Source organism: Microtus ochrogaster, chromosome X (assembly GCF_000317375.1).
Source record: "Microtus ochrogaster isolate Prairie Vole_2 chromosome X, MicOch1.0, whole genome shotgun sequence".
NCBI classification, from domain to species: Eukaryota; Metazoa; Chordata; class Mammalia; order Rodentia; family Cricetidae; genus Microtus; species Microtus ochrogaster.
The window spans coordinates 5,490,685-5,514,304 of NC_022026.1; the positions used below are offsets into that span (position 1 = coordinate 5,490,685).

Here is a 23,620-nt window from a genome sequence, read left to right on the forward strand (position 1 = left end):
AAATGCTCCCTTATGGATCTTCTTTTACCGGATCAGGTCTCCTTGCCTACTGATGTACCTTCCCAGTGCTGGCTCTCCCCAGTGATGCCTCTACTGGTGCCGAGATCAGATCTCTGCACCCAATGATGGCTCTCCCCAATGCTGGCTCTCCTGGCACCCAGATCAGATCTCCGTGCAGGTTGGGTAGCTCGTAAACAAAGCGCCTACCTTGCTTGGTTCAGGCAGGCTATAGAAACAAAGGAACTCCCACCCCCTTGATTGCCCTGAGGATTCCGACCCAGTGCCCAGACAGGCTGGTCTGGGTGATGTTATGTGTTGAAAGAGGACAGTGGGGCCGAAGTGGGGAGGGTTCTTGATGAAAGCTGGGTGAGATAGAAAGAAAGAGGCAGTATGCAGGGAGTAGAGGCCCTGCAGAGAGCCCAAGAAGGATAGGTGGTTGAGGAACTTCTGAGTTCCCTGTCCCGGGCTTGCGCCGCCTGGTCAGAAACTCACCCCAATGTTGGCTCTCCTGGCACCAAGAGATCAGGTCTCTGTGCTGGTTGGGTAGCTCCTAGACAAAGCGCCTACCCTTCTTATTGCAGGCAGGCTATAGAAACGAAGGAACTCCCGCCCACTTGGGTGCCCTAAGGATTCCAACCCAGTGCCCAGACAGGCTGGGCTGGGTGATGTTATGTCTTAGCAATCTATTCTTGACCAAAATAAAATACTAGATTTTCTTTTTCAGTTACAGAAACTCTCTTGTTCAATTTGCAGGGTCAATTCATTTTTCATTTGCTAGGATTACTGATGTGTTTGGATTTACATCTTATAATCTTCTTTTGTATCTCCTATTCATAATTTTCTCTTTAACTTTTCTCCTTTCAGCCTTTTCTTTGAATGAGTTCTTCCTATTTTTTCTCACTACCAGTTAGAGAGATATATTCTCTTGCTGTTTTTAGTAACTAACTTTAATTTTAAACATATTAAAATATGCCACCCAGAAAGAAGTATAGAAACCCTATAACGTACAGTTCAATAATTTATCAAACTCTGGAATGCACTGTAACTACCATCCAAGTCAAAAACACAGAATAGAATGAGTGCCCTTCTGTAACCCCTGTTCCCAATTTCTACCACCTTTCCCCTTGATGTGGGAGTGTCATATATCAATCTGTTGATTTCATTGGTTAAGCAATAAAGAAACTGCTTGGCCCGATAGGTTAAAACATAGGTGGGAGGAGTAAACAGAACAGAATGCTGGGAGGAAGAGGAAGTGAGCTCAGAGACGCTATGCTTCTCCTCTCTGAGCCAAACGCCATGAAGCAAGCTGCCAGGTCAGACATGCTGAATCTTTCCCGGTAAGACTGATGCTACACAGATTATTAGAAATGGGCTAGTCCAGGTGCAAGAGTTAGCAAGAAGAGGATAGATATAATGGGCCAAGCAGTGTTTAAATGAATACAATTTGTGTGTTGTTATTTCGGGGCATAAGCTAGCCAGGCGGCCGGGGTGCTGGGGAAGCAGCCCCGCCACTCCTATTACAACATCCCCTTTTGCCTAGGTATGGACAGTGGTGCTTTTCTTTCTTTTGTTTTTTTTTTTATTTCAGTGTCATGCCATAGCCCAAGCTCTTTGACCTCAAATTTGCAACATTCCTCTTGCCTCAGCCTCACTAGACCTAATGAGCCATAAAACTCAACAACCCTGACTTCTACTATTTGCTTGCTTTTGATAAAATCTTAATGATATCTTATAATATGTATGATATTTTTAAATTTTCTTTCATTCAACATTGCTTTTGCAAATTTATCTGTATTGTGGCATTTTGCTATCAATCATTTTCTTACAGTTTATCATTTTTTACAGAATTGCTACAATTAATTATTTATTCCATTGGCAATAAGTGCTTGAAGTGTGTCCAATTTGTCTAGCATCAATAATTATTCTGTGAACACTTTTATATATCCCTTTTGAAAAGCATTTGCTTGCTTTCTGTCTGTCAAGAATATTCTAAGTGGTGTAACTGTGGCATAACAAAATACACAATTTTCAACTTTGGCAAATAATTTCAAATACTTTTCCAAACTGATTGCAACAATCTACAGAACCTTCTAGAGAGCTCAAGACTTTCTTTTCCCTCATGTTATCTGTAACACATTACTGTTTATGTTGTTCATTTTACTTTAAACTGTTACTATGTTTTTACAAAGACATTTAATCTTTATTTTCATATTTATGTCTCAGATATATGATGATACTCTTTGATTTGGGTCATTAAATAACCTTTTATATAATGCACATACTTCTGGTGTCTTTTTACTATTAATTTGACACTCTTAAAGTATTCTACATACATGATCTTTTTCAGTAATATATCCTACCTGCTAGAATATATTTTCTGTCTTTTGGTAAGTAACTATTAATTTTGGTGGACACAAAATTATTGGAGTTTACTCTTATTGTTGTATTTTGATGACTCCTTTCAAAATTATTTTCTTCCATAAAATCTAGAAATTTTTTCTAGTGTTGTGTTCCAGCAGCATTCCTAGATAGTACTTACTCATATGATTTGAGATTAATTTAATGTACATGGCAATGTAGTGTTTTTATGATCTAAGACTAAAGTGTTTTTCATATAAGACTGAAGTTATGAGACTATTATTAATTGTGAGATGAAGTTCTTTATACACTATCCAGTTTCTTCATTTGTATTGTTATATATACATGTTGTGGTTTTATGGTGATTGCCAACTTCATAATGTTGCATTTTGTCAAATGCAATGACAAAAAAACCCAACTCATTTATACTATCTACAATGATTTCCTACTTTACATTCCTGATATCAGCTAATAGAGTCTCCTGTATGTTTGGCTTGATTGACCACTCACCACAAAGGAATTATCAACTTTATAGCTCTATGCAGTTAAAGTATTTTTTTCTTTTAATATTTTATAGTCATTTGTCACTGTTTTATTGCTCACAGTTCTTGTGATTATCCTTTTCCTTCCTCTACTTTCTTTGAATTTACTTTGCTATAATGATGGAAATATTGTAGTAAGAGCTGTGGGCCTCTTCCCACAGCCTGGCTCCCGGCCTCCTGGCTAGCTTATGCCCCAAAATAACAACACACAAACTGTATTCTTTTAAACACTGCCTGGCCCATTATATCTAGCCTCTTCTAGGCTAATTCTCGCGTATTAATTTAGCCCATTTCTAATAATCTGTGTAGCACCACTAGGTGTGCTTACCGGGAAAGATTCAGCATGTCTGACCTGGTGGCTTGTTTCATCGCTTCTGGCTCTGAGAGGAGCTGCATGATTTCTGAGCTCACTTCCCCTTCCTCCCAGAATTCTGTTCTGTTTGCTCCGCCTATCTAAATTCTGCCCTATCAGATGGGCCAAGGCAGTTTCTTTATTAGCCAATGACCTTCCTCCATCAAAATATCTTGGCCATTTTTCCTTTTGTATAGTGTTGTTGTTCTCATCTTTTTATTGAAAAAAAAATCATACATTATATTTTGATTATGTTTTTTTTCCTCCTACAATTCCTCCTAAATCTTACCTATCTCCATACCTACCCATCTTTGTGCTCTCTCTCTCTCGCTCTCTCTCTCTCTCTCTCTCTCTCTCTCTCTCTCTGGCCCTCCCTCTCTCTCTAAAAAAATAGAAGAGAAACCTATAAAATAGAAATGAAAAACAACGGAAGACCAAAAATACAAAATAAAGCAAAATAAAACAGAAAGTCCACAAAAAATACTATTGAATGTACTTTTTTTGTTAGCTTACTACTCCTACATGTATAGCCTATCCTGAAGTATGGTTTATATACACAGTGAGTCTCCACCAGAGAAAAAGTGATTTTCTATTTGGCAGTGGATATCAATTGCAGATAATTTCTAGGTTAAAGGTGGGATCACATGCCAACCTACCCTCTTGTTGCTGCCCCTGTCTGTACTGAACTTGTGCAGGACTTGTGTGTGCTGTCTCAGTCCCCGTGAGTTCATCTGTCTATCAGTCCTGTGTGTCTGGACGATAGTTTCCCTAGTGCCATCGCTCATCTCTGTGTCCAACAACCTTTCCACCTTCACTTTGGGCTCTTAGAATTTGTCCATCTCCTCTTTCTTTCTTTACCATGAAGTTGTGGAGAGTAACCAATAATCAATTTTTCAAGTTGTTTTCTGCCCCCACAAGACCAACAAAGCTTAACCCAGTGTCTAGGCCTTTCTATCTTCCTCTACTATAACTGCCAGATACTTCTACAGAGAAAAGAATCAATAAATGTCAGAATCATCTCACTGAGTTTTCCTTATTGCCTGGAAATTGATACAGTAATTCTTTACTACCTTGAGAAATCTACTATCTTCCAAAATATTTAAATATATATTTTATCTATATGTTCTAGGTTTTATTAGAAAGTAATAGTAAAAAATATTGGATCCTAATATTAGAAATTGGATCTTACATTTAAATTTTTATATACAACCTTAATAAAGTACTTCTTGCCTTTCTCATCAATAATACAGAACTTTACAAGTATTCACTTAGGACACTCTATTTCGTCTTATTATACAATAATATTTCCATTCTACATTATGCCCGAACTCCCAAGTTTTAGTTGCCATTTTGTCATTTAATCAGTGTTTCTCTCTTTGTATGCTTGCACAGAGCAATATGTAAAAAACATTTCCTTCTAATTGTGTCTTCAGTCTTGACTTGATAATCCAGTCTCTCATCTTAGTAAGTTCTCTTCAGTTTTTAGTGTCAAGGGGGAGCTATGAAAGGGAGCAGATCGTTATTTCAGATTCACAAGAACTGCTGCTACAAGACCAAATCATCTATCAGAATTATGGAATCAAGATGTATGGATTTCTTGCGAGTTCAAGATCATTCTATCTAAGCTACCATTTAAGAAGATGCTCACCTTTTTATATATTTTTTAATTTATTTATTTATTAAAGATTTCTGTCTCTTCCCCACCACCGCTTCCCATTTCCCTCCCCCTCCTCCAATCAATTTCCCCTCCCTCGTCAGCCCAAAGAGCGATCAGGGTTCCCTGCCCTGTGGGAAGTTCAAGGACCACCCACCTCCATCCATTTAAAACATATTTTCAGTGTTCTAGACTTTTCAACAGACATGGTGATCCTGAAAATGGCTTTCCATTTACTTTTATTTAGTCCAATCTGGCTTTGCAACTAGTATTTTATCAGTACAGTTCTTTCTAGACTCACTGAGAGTTTCCTGATGATAAACACGGGGAGCACACCTCTGTCTGACAAAAGTTAAACCATAATCCCACTGCAGTTCTTATTAAATCACATTGCCTTCTTCCCAGTATTTTTCAATTTTCTTCCTTTTCTTCATGATATTTTTGTATTTTATTTTTATTAGCAAATAATAAGTTGTGTCTACTTTATAACAGCCTACTTAATTTTTAATTCACTGAACATTTCAGAGTTTATATATCTCTTTTGGTATTCCAACTATCTCAGTTACCCATATACTAAAGACAGCAAAATTTATAGACCTAGCCTCAAAACCTAGCCTGTCAGATGTACATACTCTAGTAAATAACTGATATTTTCACATAACTCAGTATACATATCATAAAGTTAATATATTTGGTGTTCTACTTGTGAGTCTCCAAAGTTTTCCTTTTTCTTACAAAGCAGCATTATCCATTAATTTATTACTATTTTTATTAATTTACCCTTCCTTTATCCATCATATTGAAACTTAAGAACCTCCTGTTGGTTATACCTCTAAAATGTATCTCAAATCAGTCCACTAGTCACTTGAGAGCTACAGATTATTCCTTCTGGAATATATTTAACACAAGTCACATAGAGCATGTTAATAAGTTGTTCAAAGATAATAAGCAGAGTGGCAGTCATTCTTATTTCATATTGCAAATTCCCTATGTTCCATCTATTCAAAATCTGCAAAAAAAAAATCGGAGGTAGATAAAGGGCATGTTCTACAAGAATGAAGACTAGAATTTCTGTTTTCAATTCCACATAACAAAGCAGGATAGGTATGCTAATTCACCTGTAACCACAGCACTCAGGAGGCAGAGACAGGGGATCCTTGGGGCAAGGTTGATAGCTACATTAGCCAAATTGGTTCAAATTGTTGTAGGTTCAGCAAGAGACTCTTCCTAAATGAAGAAAGTGGCAAGCCGTCCACAAAGCTACTGAACATCAAACACTGACCTCCATACATAGATACACACATGTGCATGTATTCGTGCATATGTGTGGTCACATACATGTGAACACATTATACATACAAAACACAATAATAAATTAGTGAACAAATTTCTTTGCCATAAAGAGACTGTCCCATCATGAAAATGATTCTGGTGTCTATAGAGTTTATTAATATTATTGTAACCAAATAGCTTTTAAAAACTAATTTCAACTTTCGGATTATGAAAATGACAATTCAACTTCCTGAATACCCTTTTTGATTTCAAGGATGTATGGCCATTAAACACCAAACATAATGAATTCCTTCAATAAGATTTTATCCTTTCTCCTCTAGCAGAAGAATTAGATAAGAAAGAAGCTTGCCAAGCTTTTATTTTGGTTTATCTACTGTCAAGATTTTATTAATATTCAACATGTCTCATCAGAAAGTCAAGGAGACAAAGCAGACAACTTTGGCAAAGTCAGTATACACCATCATTATATTGGCTAAACACTGAATAACATTTCAGAAAAAGAAAGCTGTATACTTTAATCAACCAGGACTCATTTCATATGCTTAAAATAAACACAAATATTGATTGTGTCATCAGAGAAACCAGTTGATTGCTGTCATTGGGAGCTTTGCCTTTTGTGTACTATAATATTAGGGTTTTTTTCAATGTTGTCGTCCTCAGTAAGTTAAGAACACTATTGTACTATGTCATCATCCACTGTTAATTCATATAGTATCATAAAATATTTCAGTTTGATCTATGATTCTAAAGAATTTTTAAGGAATACTCTCAGACATTTGTTGGACATACTCTTCCTTTCTAAGTCTTGATGACACTATCATTTTATAGACTTCCTAAAATCAATTTGCCCTAAAATTTATTTTACATATAGAATCTTAACTGCTTTCTTTGGAACACCCCTTTCATGATTACTAGGACACACAGAAAGTAAGCGTCTTTTGTTCACATATTTTTAATGTTCATAACATTTCATTTAAAGTATCAGTGTAGCCTTTGATGTGTTGTTCATTATGATAACATTAGGAAGGAATGGTTGTTGGTTTTCACTAAATATCCTAACATGCCTTCTTTGAATTTCCACAGAACTCTGTACCATGGAGTGTGGGAGCCATGGGGTGTGCTCAAGGGGAATATGCCAATGTGAAGAAGGCTGGGTAGGACCAACATGTGAGGAACGTTCCTGTCATTCTCACTGTGCTGAGCATGGCCAATGCAAAGATGGAAAATGTGAGTGCAGCCCTGGATGGGAGGGCGACCACTGCACAATTGGTAAGTGTCAGCACACTTTGACTAGAGTAAGTTAGGATAATTGAAGAAGCAAGAACAGTCTATTGAGCCAGTTGTCATGATAGTCGTAGATTCTGAAGTTGGAGAAAAGGAGAAAAAGAAATACTAACTACAAATATTCTGTGAACTAGAGGTTTCTTCTTTAATAGTATTGTACTGTTTTCCTCTCTAATTTCTTTTCTCATTATTTCAGTGTTCTTTGTATTTTCTGCTTTCAACCACTGCGAGTTACGCAAATGAAAGATGATGCATTGGAATAAAGTATCATTAGTTAATAAGACAAGAGCTTTTGTTGACAGTAACATTCACTGTCCATTGTTTTTGAAAAATATAGGTTATTTTTGTTGAAAGCACCTAAAGGCAATTTCTTTAAATGGGACTACTTTAACAGAGACCATTTGATATCATTAGAGGCTGTCTTTTGTGTATATGAAAAAGGCACTCCTGACCTATTGTCAATAGAACTTCTGTGTTCAATTGTCTGTCTTCATTCAGTAGTACAGATTTTATGCTGAAGTAGTCAGTCTTTTTCACAGCCTTGTTCTCAATTCACAAATTTTCAAGCAATGGTCAGACAGAATACCCTGTAGACAGGGGGAATGACAATGTAATAATTAAAATACCATGTGATATTCACATTATAAAAGATATTACTAATAATTACTATTTCTAATGTAAAATAGTTTTTAATCAAACTTTCTACTTGTGTCCATATCTACCACAAAGGTTTCTTGTATTTTGTTTTAATTGCATTCATGGTTTCTGTGATAAAATACCTTGAGAAAAGCAACTTGGGAGAGAAGGAGTTTGTTATTGGTCCCATTTCCTGGTTACAATTCATTATAGTAAGGTAGTCACAGTAGCAGGAATTTTCAAGAGTTGGGCATATCACATCCATAATCAGGAATAGAGCACAGTGAATGTATGTATACTTGTGCTCAGCTCACTTTATCCTTTCTTAAACAGTTCAGGATCCCTATATAAAAATGATACTACCATTAGACTTCAGGATCCCTACATAAAGAGTGATACCACCTATATTAGGTCAGTTTTCCCATCTCAGTTTCATCAAGATAACCTCCCACAGGGAGCCCCACAGGTCAACCTGATCTAAATAATCCCTTTTTGAGACTCTCTTCCCAGATAATTCTAGGCTGTATAAAGTGACATTCAAAACTACCCATTATACCCATTATGCACATACAATGAAATAAATACAATTGTACAATTCCCATTGTTCCACTAAGGAAATGGGTCACAGTGCTCCATTAGCGTTTCCATGACTAGACAGAAAATGTGCTCCAAGCAAAGACAGAAATTATCTTTTGTTTTGGGTAATTTCTTTTTTGAAAATTGTTCATATAATGCATTTTAGCTTATTATTTCTCCTCTCCAAACTCTTCAAAAACCTTCCACCTCCCTACTCACCCAACTTCATGTTCCTTTTCTCTGAAAAGAAAAAGATAAACCCAAATATATACATAGAAGTACACACAAAAGTATTATTTGTGTTGACCAACTCCTTCTGAACATTAGCTTGCCTTGAGTACAGTTTTTGATATACAATTCATTGTCAGCATTTTCCCCCTAGTATACTGTACTGTGGCTTTCACTTTCAGGTGACATTATTTTGTTACAATGGTTGGATATGTCAAAGCAATGCATACTATATATGTACATATGATTTATATAAATTGCATTACTATTCTACTATAGGTACAATGTCCTGTTCTATGACCATGGAAATAGTTAAGATTCCTTAAAATGGTGGTAAGGGGTGATTCAGATGCAGCTTAAGTAATTACATTTTGCAGGACAGTAAGTTTATTGACTTCACACGAGACTATTTCAATATTATGATAATTACCAAAGGTGGTTGGTTGCTCCAGAACTCCCTTCTAAAGATATTCCTAATAAGAAGATAAAGAGAGTCCTCTTTCATAGAAGTTATTACTAAAATGTAAAATATGAAGTTCTTATACTTTTAGTGAAATATGACACTTTTTAAGGAAACCTAATAGAGTTTCTTGCAGAAAAGACATTAATAACTTTCCCACAGAAAATATTATTCTCAAAATACACAGGCCAGTGTACCAATATTTGAGCTGCATGTGTTTCAACAATCCATAGGTTGCCATTCTCCTTCCAGACAACAGAGGGTAAAGCATAAGTATGTGTTTTATAGTGTTTATCTCCCAGAAATTTATTTAATCTTTCTCTTCCCCCCTTTAGCTCACTACTTAGATGCTGTCAGAGGTAAGACTTTTTCTTAGTAGCAGGAATGTGCTTTTCAAAGCAATCTGCGTGTGGGAGAACAAAGGTGGTGGCATTTTGGTTTTATTTCTTTGGATTCGTTTGGTTGCTTGGTTAGTTTCTCTCTGGTTTTTACTTTGGGCAACCTTACTTAAATGTAATACTTCTGTGTTTATACTAATGAGACTAGACGATAACTTGTTTTTCTCACATCCAAGTCAATGTTCCTACAGTATAGAATAGACTGGCAGTTTTAAGGACTCTTTTTCTGTGTTCTTTTGTAAAAACTTGTGGGAGAGGATTGCACATGAACACAAGTCTACAGACAATTATTAAATAAAGTTGGTTGAGGTAAACAGGTGAAGTATTATTCAAAACAATATATCTCTGTGTCCATGTATAAAATACTTCTGTCCTCATAAAGGCAGAATTTTCCCCCATTCTAAGTACCTTATCCTCTGTCCCTCCAGGAATTTGCCTTGACTGAAACAACAAGGGATTTTCTGTCAGATATGTGGTGTTTTTCTGTCCCAAATCACCTTGAGATTTATTTTTTTCCATTGAGTATCCATTAGAGTACACATACAAAAATTCCTTTTTCAAGGCTAAGGATACTCATTCTATGTCAAGGCTTGGAGATATGATTTTTATAAAAGGTATCATTCTTTCTGTCTGCCTTCTGCTATTTTAAGGTTTTATTTCCTTTCTCTGGGTTATTGATAATTACTTGGAAAACCTTTTGGACAGAAGGTGGGGTTACTTCAATATTTTTAAACCCATGTTTATATTTATGCTTCTGAATTTTTCTTTTGAAGACATACAGTGAAAAGAATGTTGATCGGACTATCCCTAGTAAAAGCCATGTCTGGTCTTGTATGACTATTGGGAAAATATTCAAGACCTGTATATCATTATTATTGCTGTTGTTGTTTCCATATATGTGCCACTGATCACTTCGAACATGCACAGTTCCCTTTTGATAGACCCTACATCTGAACTATTGGCAGAAAGAGTAAGGCACATTTTCAGGAGGTACGAAAGAAAAAGAACCTAATTCTAAAGAAGCAACATTGCCTGTCTTTGTGCTTTAGTAATTAGCGAAAAATATTCAAATATTATACGTTCTCTTGAGTATATTTTCCCAGTTATTCTCTAGAATTCTGAAACTCTATGTATGGCATATCTTGATCCCATAACTATTTTCTGAGTACTTAATATTATTATTTTAAATACAGTAATATGCTGGCTTATACAAGAGATACCGGAGAAGTAAAATTCCCAGTGCTTAGCCCTCAGATCAATAGTAATCTTGAAAATCTGAATAGGTGCAAAAGAAGTGCAGCACATTTCTAAGGAATAAGCAAATACACCATGGTGTGGTCTGAATTACAAACCAACATACCTATGTCCTGAAGCACTAAAACACAGGGGGAAATCATCACAGGCGAGAAGCAGTTGAAGAAAGTTTCTCTTCATAGAAACTGCTGTCTTTCTCCAATTTATTGGCCATAACTAGATACAACATCATCTATCCCGTTTTGATAGAGATGAGGAGATACATTTTTCAAAAAGAAACAAACAAACAAAAGAATTTTCTTGTCCCCACCACAGTTTCCTTTCTATCTGAACCAGAGGTTGGGAATTGGGGTTAGCATTAATAACACTTAATTGGCTCTCTAAGGAAAAACACTGCAAAGTCAGGGATAACAAGTTCCCTGGGAAGGTGTTGCAAGTAAGCAAGCTCCTCTTGCATTTATTCAGCACCTCATCCGAACCGAGCCCAGATGATTAAATTCTTCCCTGTAGGCAGATACATCACTGTTGGCCAATCCCATTCGGAAATCTCTGCAATTGTTACCCTCTGCTGTCTTTTCAGATGGCTGTCCAGGGCTCTGCTTTGGAAATGGACGATGTACCCTGGATCAAAATGGTTGGCATTGTGTGTGTCAGGTTGGTTGGAGTGGGACAGGCTGCAATATTGTCATGGAAATGCTTTGTGGAGACAACTTGGACAATGATGGAGGTGAGTTACTTACAAAACATTCGTGTAAGAAAGAAAGAAACTTGCCTCTAGCACAGTAATAACCAAGCTAAGAGGAAAAATTAAGAATCCTAAATACCAATAAGATTGAGGTGCATGGCATGATACTATTTTTAATTTCAGTAATATTTTTAAAATATTGTTTATTGTTTATTTAAAATTACTCTGTCTGGGCAATGCTCCAAATGTTTTACATGTATAATATCTCATTTAATTGTAACCATAAATAGATGCAGAGTGTGTCTCAAAAACTAATAAATAAGACGTCATGTTAAGTTCTTAAATACAAAGAATATTGTCTTGTGTCCTCTGAAAGTCATCAAGTATTGCTAAGAGGTAGAGACAAAAGAGGGAGCTCTAAATAATTAAGGACAAAGAAAATATTTCATTTTGTGTACATTAGCATCTGACAACTTAACATCATTATGATTATTCCGTTTGACATAACTTTTGTATTCTTTCTTGGCAAGAAAATACGAAATTAACAACAAATGCTTTCCTAATTACAATACCTTGGGTTAAAATAAAGTAGATTATTAAATGTGGGGCCTATTTCCTATATTTGTGAGATACATTTCTTATCATTTCCATCCCAATAAAGAGCTTAAATTCGTGAGAGAGCAGATAGGGTTTAGGCTTTCACCTGGTTGTAAAAGTTTCTCCTTTGGGTTGGGAAGCTAGTTCATTGGACAGAGCCATCTCCTCCCGACACCTGAAAAGCAAAGACAGGGAATCCTTGCACTCCCCCTAGCTAATCTAGCCCTAAGTGGTAGACTCTGGATTGGGTGAAAGACTCTGCCTCAATGAAGAAAGTGAAGAGTAATCAAGGCAAACACCCAATGTCAGCTTCAGTCCTCCACACGTGTGTATAAACAAACACCCACAGGCGTACCATACACATGCACACCATATACACAAACAGAAGCAAACGAAGCTTCTTCCTTTACATGTTATGGATGGGAAAACTAGAATTAATAGTAACAGGCATTAAGTACGTAGAATGTGGTTATAAGTATTAAATGAGATAATTCAAGTAACCACATGAATTATAATGGAAGGACAACAGACACACACATACAGAGAGAATGGGGAAGTATACTCTTTTTTCCTAAAAAATACTAGTTCATATATATACATATATATATATATATATATATAAAATTTGGGATACAGAATGAGTTGTTTACAACTAAATAGTATATAGATTAACTGCTTGGCTGAGTTTTATTACCCTCTAATACCCATCTCTACTTTCTTTCTTCTAGTTTCATTCTGTGCATCTTTTCCAGAATGCCTTCTCTTCACTCACGTATCTCTGTCCACTATTTAAGTCTCAACTCAAGCCACATCTTCCATGGAGTCTCTGACTTCTGCTTCCTCAGTCTCCCCTGGTGCTTATAATAAGACTGTATGGTGCATATTATAAGCACCAGGGGAGGCTGAGGAAGCAGAAGTCATACTGTCTTAATTATATATCTTCTGTTTCACTTGATATGCATCAGGTATGGCGCATGTGCCATATCTATTTGCCAACTATAATTGATAACAACAGTAATTCACTTGTATGCAGAATTTACTATGAACCAGGCACTGTGCTGAGAATATTATGTGAGTTATCTAATTTAACCTCTTCAGTGTAGGAACCTCAGTTGATGATATTTGCAAATTATAAAACTAGGCACAGGAAAATAAAGTTTATAGGAAGGAACTGAGAGATGTTGAGTGTAAGGCCAGGTGATACACCTTGTTCGTGTAATTGATAGAGATTTACTATCTGATGTGTTAATTAAAGGGTTCACAAAATATGTTCACAGCCTATGAATTTGTAATTTCTGGACCAATTAAAGTCAAGCAAAATAAGTCTCCTGACTTTATCAAGTAATAAAAATAATGGAATATTTAATTATCAAGCCTCTTTATGTCTTCAAGGTCACACCAAGGGAGCCAAAAATGTTTAATGAATGGATCAATTAAACATTAATGAATTATTGAATTATCAGTTCTCAATGTCTGTGTAATATGCGGGTGCAAAAAAACATAGACGATTTTACTGAATGTGTATTGACCTCTGCACATTCCTTAAAACTGTGTATCTATATGCAAATTGAAAATCAAAGGCCTGATAAGAGCTGAGCATAGCTTATAATTGTCTCCTTAGGGACTAAGGTTAGAAAGCTCCATGAGAGTTTCACTTACCATTTTTCTTTTAGTGGGACTAAGATAATATTGATGACAAATATAGATTGGCCTTTACATTAAGATAGAAAGAGAGATTGAATAACCCCTAAAAGTGACTAGGATTTTAAACCCATAATTCTATTTCTAAATGTTTACAATGAATACATTCAAGGTCCTTCATTTGGTGATTTCAGCTTTCCAGATTCTCCAAAGGGCAGAATTTGTTTAGCTGACTATGACTAATGATTAGAATCGTTCTTTGTATATTTGTATGTGCTTTAATTAAATCAAAAGGTGTCAATTGAACATTCCTGAAAAAAGTAATACTAATTTCTATAATGCAATTCTTAAGAAATCTTCCAATCAAAGCCACATAGCTTCCAAGCAGTTGTTTCAAGAAGCTCCTACCTGATTACTCCATATTCCACCTGATACTTGAAACTGCTTGGGATTTTTTCTTGCATCTTAATCGCCATTGAATATTTATTAGAACCACTGATACATCCTGCAGTTCTGACTTTAGTTACACTCTGATCTCAATGTACTGTAACTCTTAGTAAGTCATTGGGCTTCATTGAATATGTAAGTGACACAGCTTCCCTGTAAGCCAACTAAGAGGTCCTTGCAGAGTGAAAGCTGAGAACACATACCTTTGGATTTTTTCCCTAACATTCAAAAAAAAAGAAAGAAAGGTCTCTTATTGTAAGTACTGATTACTATAAAAGTCACAACTCTGTCGAATACTGTGACCACAAGTATCCCTTTAAGCCCTTAGATTCCTGCATATATATGCAGGAAAAACAATGTCATGGGACCATCTATTGATTTGTTAGTCGTGTGTCTTTAATTGAAAACATGATCACCAACTTTTACAAGCACAGGGGGAGTGGAATGAGCATTGTATTAGATTTATCCAAATAGCAAAAACAAATAGTGAATGGAACTATCATCAATAAAGTCCATTTCAAAGCTTTCATTTAAAAAAAAAAAAGCAGTTAAGAATAGACAGATCAACACAACCAAATAAAAGACAAGGAACATTCTTAGGTACAAATTTAAATTAAATCAGCACCAAAAAGTCCTTGTGAAGGAGCTGGAGACATAGCTCAATCAAGTGCTTGCCATACCTGCGTCCGATCACCAGTACCTATGCAAAAGCTTAAAGGCCTAGAGTAGGGACATCCACCTGAAATCTGTTGGGGAAGTAGAGAAAGGGCCATCCTTAGGACTTGCTAGCCAGCTAGCCTATCCAAATTGCTCTATGAACTCCAGGTTCAATGACGGACCTTGTCTCAGAAAACAACGAAGAAAGAGGAGGCCCAATAAGATGACACAGCACATAAAGTTTCTTGCCACAGAAGCCTGAGGACCTGCGTTCAATCGCCAAATGCCCAGAACCAATGTAAGGTGGAAGAAAGAAAACCAGGGCCACTAAGTCGTCCTGTGACCTCCACATTAACAGTGTAGCATGCATGGCCCCACACATACATCATATGTAGACAAGCATGCACAAATACATACACATGTCTCAGAAAACCAAAAAAAAGGTTTAAGTCCTTAATATTGACATTCATTTATTTATTTATTTATTTATTTATTTATTTATTTATTTACTGGCAGTGTTCTCTCTGCATGTACACTTACGGGCCAGAAGAGGACATCAGATCTCATTGCAGATGGTTGTGAGCCATCATGTGGGTACTGGGAATTGAACTTAGGTTGTCTGGAAGAGCAGCCAGTGCTCTTTACCATTAAGCCAACTCTCCAACCCCTCAATGTTTTCTTTTTATTTATTTGTTTATTTTTTGGAGCTCACAGCGATCCTCCTGCCTCTGCCTCCTGAGTGCTGCAATTAAAGGTGTGTGCCACCACCACCTGGCTCACTCTACTTTAAAGGAAAGGAAGTGGTATCTGAAATTGCAAAAAGATTGTGGCAGAATATTAAAAATGTAGAAAAAGGATGTCTAATCACAACAGCTGCTTTTCTCGGGTTTTTAAAAAATTTCTCCATTTGTCCCAACTTCTCTGGTAGAAAGTGTTCTAGTGGTCTATGTTCATATTTGTTGGAAAAATCAGTTAGTTCATTGCCTAAAAGAGAATGATTTTCCAGGAATTGTTCTTCATAACAACTTACCATTAAAACCAGTAACTATTTACAAGGTCTTTTATAGTCATGTTTCTATTTTATAGAAAATATTACCACAGGTGAGTTATGAACACATACACACACATGGGTCAATGAACTTCATGTTTTTACTATCACCAGCATGCTTCTGTTTTTAGTAAGTAATAAAAGACAAGGAGCCATGAGTTGACACCATTTGCTCTATTTAAGGGCCTCCCATTTTGTTTGACAATTTGGTTGTAGACAAAAGATGCAACACCAAAGATATAGTCCTAATCATTCTTTTTTTACTATTCCTCCCCATTTCTGAACAACTCATTAATTAAATGACTATTGTCTGGTTGTAAGAGCCTAGAGTGCATATGCTTCCAATTGGAATTGAAAGGAGGAAAATCTAAACTTATAACTGTAGTTTACAAGATTGGTGGCTGGGTCTAACCCACTACCTACTAAGGCAGCTATTTGATATCCATCTGTGTAGTTTACAGTGTTGAAATGGATATTACTTGAAATAAAATAATTTAATTAAGGTAATGTGTGAAAACCCCATTTACATATATTTGGTGCATTAAGTGGTGTTTTGTTAATGTCTAGCTAAATTTACAGTTGTCCTAGAAGTAGGACAATTTTGAGCATTGACAGATCTTCTATTCTATCAGATTTCTTATTCTATGAAAAAGTTAAACTTCAATCCAGCCTCTATCCAAGTGATAACAAATCCTTAAATCAATAAAATTCAATGAATGAAAAGTTCCTGTCATATTAATTTAGTGTCTACCAACTCACCATTGTATAGGGTCCAATCTATTCAGAGTTTGTTCCTAATTGAACACATTCCAATGAACTGATTTGCTGAACAGTATTAAGGCTATTTCAATAAGACTTGAGGCTGAACATTTTAAACTATGAATGTAAACCATTTACACACACCTCTAAGACTCTATGCCTAGATACTTTGTAGTCGTTATATTCCAGACCTTGGCATAATAACAAGTAACATTTATCAGCTACTAGTTACAAACTAGACAATGTGAAAATTATTAATATTTAACTTTCCAAATTTACTGGACTTCAAATGGCATAAAAAACAAAGTAATAATTTTAAAAATCTTGATTTTATTTGTACTTAAGATACTTTGACCATTATCAAGGCTACAAACATATTTAACAGGCCAAAAGTCACCTTCTATATCTTTGTTGATTTTAAGATCTACCATGTTATGAAATTTTGAGTCCATAATAAGATATTATTGTATACATGAGACGATTCATCATCTGTAACTTTATAACATTGAATGAATGACTCCACATAACCCATCTCACACCTTCTAGAAAATGTTCTTATGTCATTTACTTTTATAAGTTTGATTGCATTCTTCAAATAAAAGCAATCATGAAGTATTCATTCTTTCCTGCTAACTTCAGTATAATATCATCCAGTCTATGTTCATACTACGCTGAAAGCATCCAATGTTGTATTTAGAATCATTACAACATATGAACCTTGCAAACCCTTATTGGAAGGAATTGTTACCCACAACTTATAGGAAAAGAACCTGAGAGTCCAGGAGTAGAATTGCTTAGTCCAGAGTCCAGATTGTAAGTGCCAAAGTATACTTAGGAATCAATGTTGTTTGAGGTTGTCTTTTTTTTTAACCTTAATTGATTCAAGTGCTCTAAATACCTATATATATAGTCAGGGACTTAGAAATCCTACAGACTCTGAGAATTCTGGCAATATTCACTACTTAGATAGGGATATTAAACTAAGATTTCTAAACAGAACACAATATGTTAATATGACTCCCACATAACGTATAGCAATGGAATCACATTTAGCCTCTTTTCCTCTAATTGTAAAATGAATCTGAAAATATCTATGTAAAAATGTGCTGCAGAGGTTAGCTAAAATGATACATTTGGAAGTACCTAATACTTAAAAAATATTAGCTAGTTCACACAAAGTTAAAAATTATTTGGGAAACCCTACCAAAATTTAGCTGTCCATTTCTGCTAAAACAATAGTATGGGTATTATGAGTAAGTTCATTCAAGATTTAGGCCAACATGAATTTCTCCTATATTGTTCATATCTCCTTTTCTAGTCTCCTTTTCAGTCAAAGGCACACATCTGATAGGCAAACATTTACTACTGATTACTTGATCACATAGAAACAAACAGTATACTTGATTTTCATCAGCATGAATTGAGTCAATTTGAAATAGACCCAGATTGGTTAGAAAACCTAGGGTCAATGAACACTATGTTTAGTCTCCCAAGACAATGTAACCTCTCTCTTTTTTTGCTCTCTTTTATTTTTATTCCATTAAAGAAAACAATTTCTGAAGATAAAATCAGCTAACATATGATATGTTCTTACCTGACACTCTGAGCTTGGCTGTCAGTAGGGTGCCACAGTTTCCATTTCAGAACAATAAAAGAACTGTTAATAGCCAAAAGAAAAACACACACACACACATCCAGTGTGACTGTCATTTGCACTTCTTTGTAACAGTCTAGACATACTGTTTGGGGTGTTATCCAATGTGATAATTGGTAAGTAGATCTTTACCCATGTGCAGGGTTTGCCTGCAAATTATAATTCAGGTTTTCATGCCATTGCTGGCCTGCTTTCCTGTTACCTTTCAAAATTCAACAGTGTCTTGCTATTATTTTCAGGAAGAAAATCTCATAAGGTCAGCTCTATATATAATAGGCAATTACTAAATATAAGAGATTCCTTGAATTCTGCATCACATATCTAGATGAAAACATAATTCCCAGTTTTGAATTAGTTTAATGTTTAGTTTCAGAATCCAGTTTTGAAGATTACTATGACATTTGTATTTATTTAAAATCAGTTTATTTTCCATAATAAGACTGAATCATAGTTTATAGGATGAGGTCTGTCAACATCCAAAACTATTATTAGTGCATTTGTTAATACCAAATACAATACTAGGTGCTTCCATGTATATTATGCCAATAATAAAAAAACACTATTCAATAAGAATGTAAGATAAAGATGAATTTGCATTTGACTCTCATATTTTTCATTGTCTGGAATATGGGACACCAATAGCAAACATTAGAAAAATTCTTTTAATACATCTGATGTTGTTGCCAAGTTCTCTACACATTCAGATGTTGAATTCACAGAAGAGTAAAGAGATAATATGCTAAGAAGCAACTGAGAACGTCTTATCAGAGAAAGAGGTAGTAATGTCATCTAAAATCCAGGGACTAACAGCTAATATATTTTTGCTAAACGATGAAAGAGGAAGGGGACTTGTTTTTAAAATGAAACCCTTATGTAAACGTTAGTTATAAGTGTAAAAGAAATGTGTTCGTGGAGATACAGAAAGAAAGCATGGTCAAAAGTCGACTAAACAGGGAAAACAATCAAAAAAAGCAAACTCCATTTTAAAACAAAGTACTGTCTATGGTACAGGGAATTTGAAAAGGCCACGTGTAATAGAAAATATCTTCCTGGCTGCCCCAAGGCTACTCTTCCAAATTCCTGCTCTCTCCTTGTTGCTCACTCTCATTGCCCCCAGCTATGGTACATCCTCCTGTAGCTCAAATGGAGCATCTAAGTGAGGGAGGGGAGCAAGCAAAATTGCTGCAGGAAACCAGTGCCTGTAACTCTTTTTTCACTCTCTCCCTTTGTTTTTTTTAGTCGTTTAACATAACAAGCATAGTTCTGCCTCCCTCCCCTCCTCCTGCTTCGCCCACCTTCTCCCTACCCCTATCTACTCCTCAGAGAGGGTAAGGCCTTCCTTCCATTGGGAGTCTACTCAGCCTGGCATATCAAGTTGAGAAAGCACCAAGTCCCTCCCCACTGCATCAAGGCTGAGCAAGGTATCCCGCCATAGCGAATGGACTCTACAAAAACAGTTCATACACCACGGATAAATCCTGGTCCCGCCGCCAAAGGGCCCACAAACTGCCCTGTCAACCCATAGGCAGAGGGCCTAGTTTAGTCCCTTGCAGGCTCCCCATCTGTCTGTCCAGCTCGGATCAGCTGTCTCTGTGGGTTTCGCCTACAAGATCTGTTTGTTCCCCCACCATTACCTCGTATAATCCTTCCTCCCTCCCTTCTACTGGACTCCAGGAGCACAGACCAGTGCTTGTAACTTTCATCATGAGTCTTAAGGAACCCCTGATCCACCTGAACGCCTCTGTTCCACTGCGAGCTAAGATTAGTGTCTTTATATTTACCCTTGTTAAACAACTCTATTAGAGCCACTTGCCTGCTCTAAGGACCTTGGAAGGACTTTAAATTTTTTGCTTATTGGATATGGAGTGAAGTGTCCATCTGCTCAGTTAATCACTGCAACCACATTTCTTTTTGTTGATTAGAACTCTCTTAGAGTTCTTCTCATATTTCACTGTTATAAGTGTCAGCTGTTTAAACACCTATTTTATCCCACTAAATCCAGAATCCCTAGGGGGAAAGGGGTCGTTTTCTTTCATTACCTCCCAATCAACGAACAAAGCATTTTATACCTTTTACATTCTAAATAGTCAGTCCCCCCGCCCTTCCATAAGTCTTGTGTCCTTCATGGCTACTTTTCCAAAGAGTGAAACTTTTAAATGGCTCTTTTTTTCCTTCATACAAGTGGATTCAGGAGTTCAAGGCAAATGATGAAGGCCCCAAAAGGGAGAGAAAGTGACTAAGTTGATAGATACTAGGTTTCGTAATAACTGCATAAATTCTCATTGCTTGTATAAATTCCTGAAATAAAATAAAAGGATAATTTGCTACTTTAGTAGGCTTCAGAATCACCCATATTAAGTGAGTGCAGTCTTGGGACAAAGAGAAATTCCAGTTCAATGGGTAGAATTCAGGTATGTGGATACTTAACATGCTCCACAGTTAATTGGCTGCACATTTGAAAATCACTGTCCTACATACTTTATCATGACAAAAATCTCAACCTCTGTTTTAAGAATTATCAATAGACAGTCATGTTAAAATGATTTGTAAATGCAAATAAAGTCAGGTTGTCAGGTACTAGTTAATTGTGTATTCCCCGACAGAACTTTTTTTAAAAGACAAACATAGTTATCATTCCTACTGAGTGTTCTCATTGATGTATACCGAACTATACTTAACAGAATACTTTGACTGAAAGCTACATTGAAGTTATATATAGTTAACAAGTACTAGAGAATTCCAAACTGGAAGATTCATGATGAAAATAGTTGGAATTTCTCCAGAGTGCCCTAAAAACTCAGTGAGTAGCAATTCCTGAGAAACGTGCAAATGTAACAGGCTCTAATCTCAAAACAAGACTGGTGAACATTACATTTATTGTCTTTTTCCATTTTGCATATTTTTGACTATATTGTTTTCCTGGAAGGGAAATACCGCTATTGATTTGTTTTGTCTTCCAGATGGTTTGACTGATTGTGTGGACCCAGATTGCTGTCAACAAAGCAACTGTTATGTAAGCCCACTCTGTCAGGGCTCACCAGACCCTCTTGACCTCATTCAACAAAGCCAGCCCCTCTTCTCACAGCACACTTCAAGACTCTTCTATGATCGAATCAAATTTCTTATTGGCAAGGACAGCACTCATGTCATCCCTCAAGAGGTCTCATTTGACAGCAGGTATATAGAAATTTATTTTGTCCTTACTAAAAGTGTTCATGATTTTCCTTCAGAAAAAAAAAAGAAAATTGTCTTCTAAGGATCTAGTGGTTTCTCATCCCTTCCCACAATAGTGCTATCTTCAGACTTCTGTTAAATGCCTACAGTGTTACCAATTTGTTTCTAAATGCCAACTGGTCAGATTCTATAACATAGAAGTTATAGCACATGTCTATGTCTCTATGAAAATGGGTATTTGATGACAAAATGGAAGGATAATTTGCAAACTTACTATTTAACTTCTGGAATCTTTTTGAAAAATCTTGAATTTCAATAGCTAAATTTCAGGTTCTGTTTCATGATGAAAAATGTTACAAGGTCAAAGGGTTGACTGATTTAATATCTTAATGGGAAATTCAAAATGAGAAATATCTGTCTTCTCAGACGGCTCAAATGTATGAATTACCTTTAAAGATCTGACAAGGTCCAATCCATTTACATCAATTCACTTATTTAAAGTATGATAACCACTGAATACCAATGAACAAATCCTTATTATTAATAACAAACTTTAATAGTTAGTGCTAGGTATAGGTGGTCTGTAATTTAAGATCTCAAAAATGTCCTCCTTGGAACAGGAGAGATGGTTAGGTGATTTAACAGCACTTATTGCTCTTTGAGATGATCCAAGTTCAGCTCCCAGAACCCACATGCTGCTTCACCACTATAGGTAACTCCAGTTTTTAGGAGATTCAACACCATTTTCTGACATCTGCAAGCCCCTATATACACTTTGTGCACAAACATACACTCGGGCACACAATACACACACACACACACACACACACACACAAATACCACAACCCAAAAAATTCAATATTTCAACAATTTGAGACCAGTGACTATCTAAGAAAATTACTAGTCAATGTTAACCTTTACACAGTAAAAAGGGGGGGGGGAAATAAAGGTGTATGTGGAAACTTTACTTAATTCCCTTCTCTTCAGTTGAATATTAGAACTCTCATTGAAGCCAAAATGCTTTTCTTTATTTTATTACTATGTCGTTCTGCCCTTTTGAGCTTTCAATATAACCCAAAACCAATGCCAATATATCTCAAGAAAGGGTTTTTCTTCTAGAGACGCTAGACAAAGTTTGTCTTCCCCCAAAAGATTCAGTAATCCCCTCTTCAAAACATTCCATCTTTGAGATGGAAGTAATCAATGGAATTATTTAAATATTGAAAACTTACTTCTAGAACACAAAAGAACAGAAAAAAATGAAGGCAGTCATTACCTCCATATTCCTAGTTAAGGTAGAGGGACAGTCAACTCTATAGCTTTCTTCATACTTTAGGAGAAATCAGTACCAAAGAAGGGAGGGATTGAGAGGAAAAAAATAACTTTCACGATTTGAGATGTGTTGAATAACATGTTGAATTCAATAAGGGAGAAAGTCAAGACCTGCGAGAGACAGCAGACAAGTCTTTGTGACCCAGAGCGGGGCACTTGAGCAATAAATTTAGAAAATTCAAGACAAAGAAACCCCTGTGGTTCAGAGTCCAGCTTCAGCAGTGCTTGCTAGGCGCTCACACAGTGAAGAAAACTATTACTTTGGGTGGTTAATGCCCTTGTCCTCCTCCTGGTTTGATTGAGTTTTCCCATTCTTTTTTAAAATGCTTCAAGTTATCATTTGACTCTGCAAGTTGCATTTATTTATTTTTTATGCATTTGTTTTTTAATCTTTTTTTGGTTTTTCTTTTTTTAAGTTTATTTATTTATTAAAGATTTCTGCCTGCTCCCCGCCACTGCCTCCCATTTCCCTCCCCCTCCCCCAATCAATCCCCCTCCCTCATCAGCTCTAAGAGCAATCAGGGTTCCCTGACTTGTGTTGAAGTCCAAGGACCACCCACCTCCATCCAGGTCTAATAAGCATCCAAACTG

The 23,620-nt window shown here is 36.1% G+C and overlaps 1 protein-coding gene across 3 annotated transcripts in view; it reads left to right on the plus strand.

Annotated features, from left to right (window-relative positions):
* Positions 1-23,620, plus strand: part of Tenm1 (teneurin transmembrane protein 1) — an 825,611-nt gene that overhangs the window by 641,064 nt on the left and 160,927 nt on the right. For all 3 annotated transcript variants that reach the window (XM_026784949.1, XM_013350458.2, XM_026784950.1), the window contains 4 exons: positions 7,283-7,468; positions 9,719-9,742; positions 11,616-11,762; positions 21,484-21,700. In XM_026784949.1, the coding sequence (XP_026640750.1) occupies positions 7,283-7,468; positions 9,719-9,742; positions 11,616-11,762; positions 21,484-21,700 (574 nt within the window). The remainder of the gene's footprint in view (positions 1-7,282; positions 7,469-9,718; positions 9,743-11,615; positions 11,763-21,483; positions 21,701-23,620) is intronic.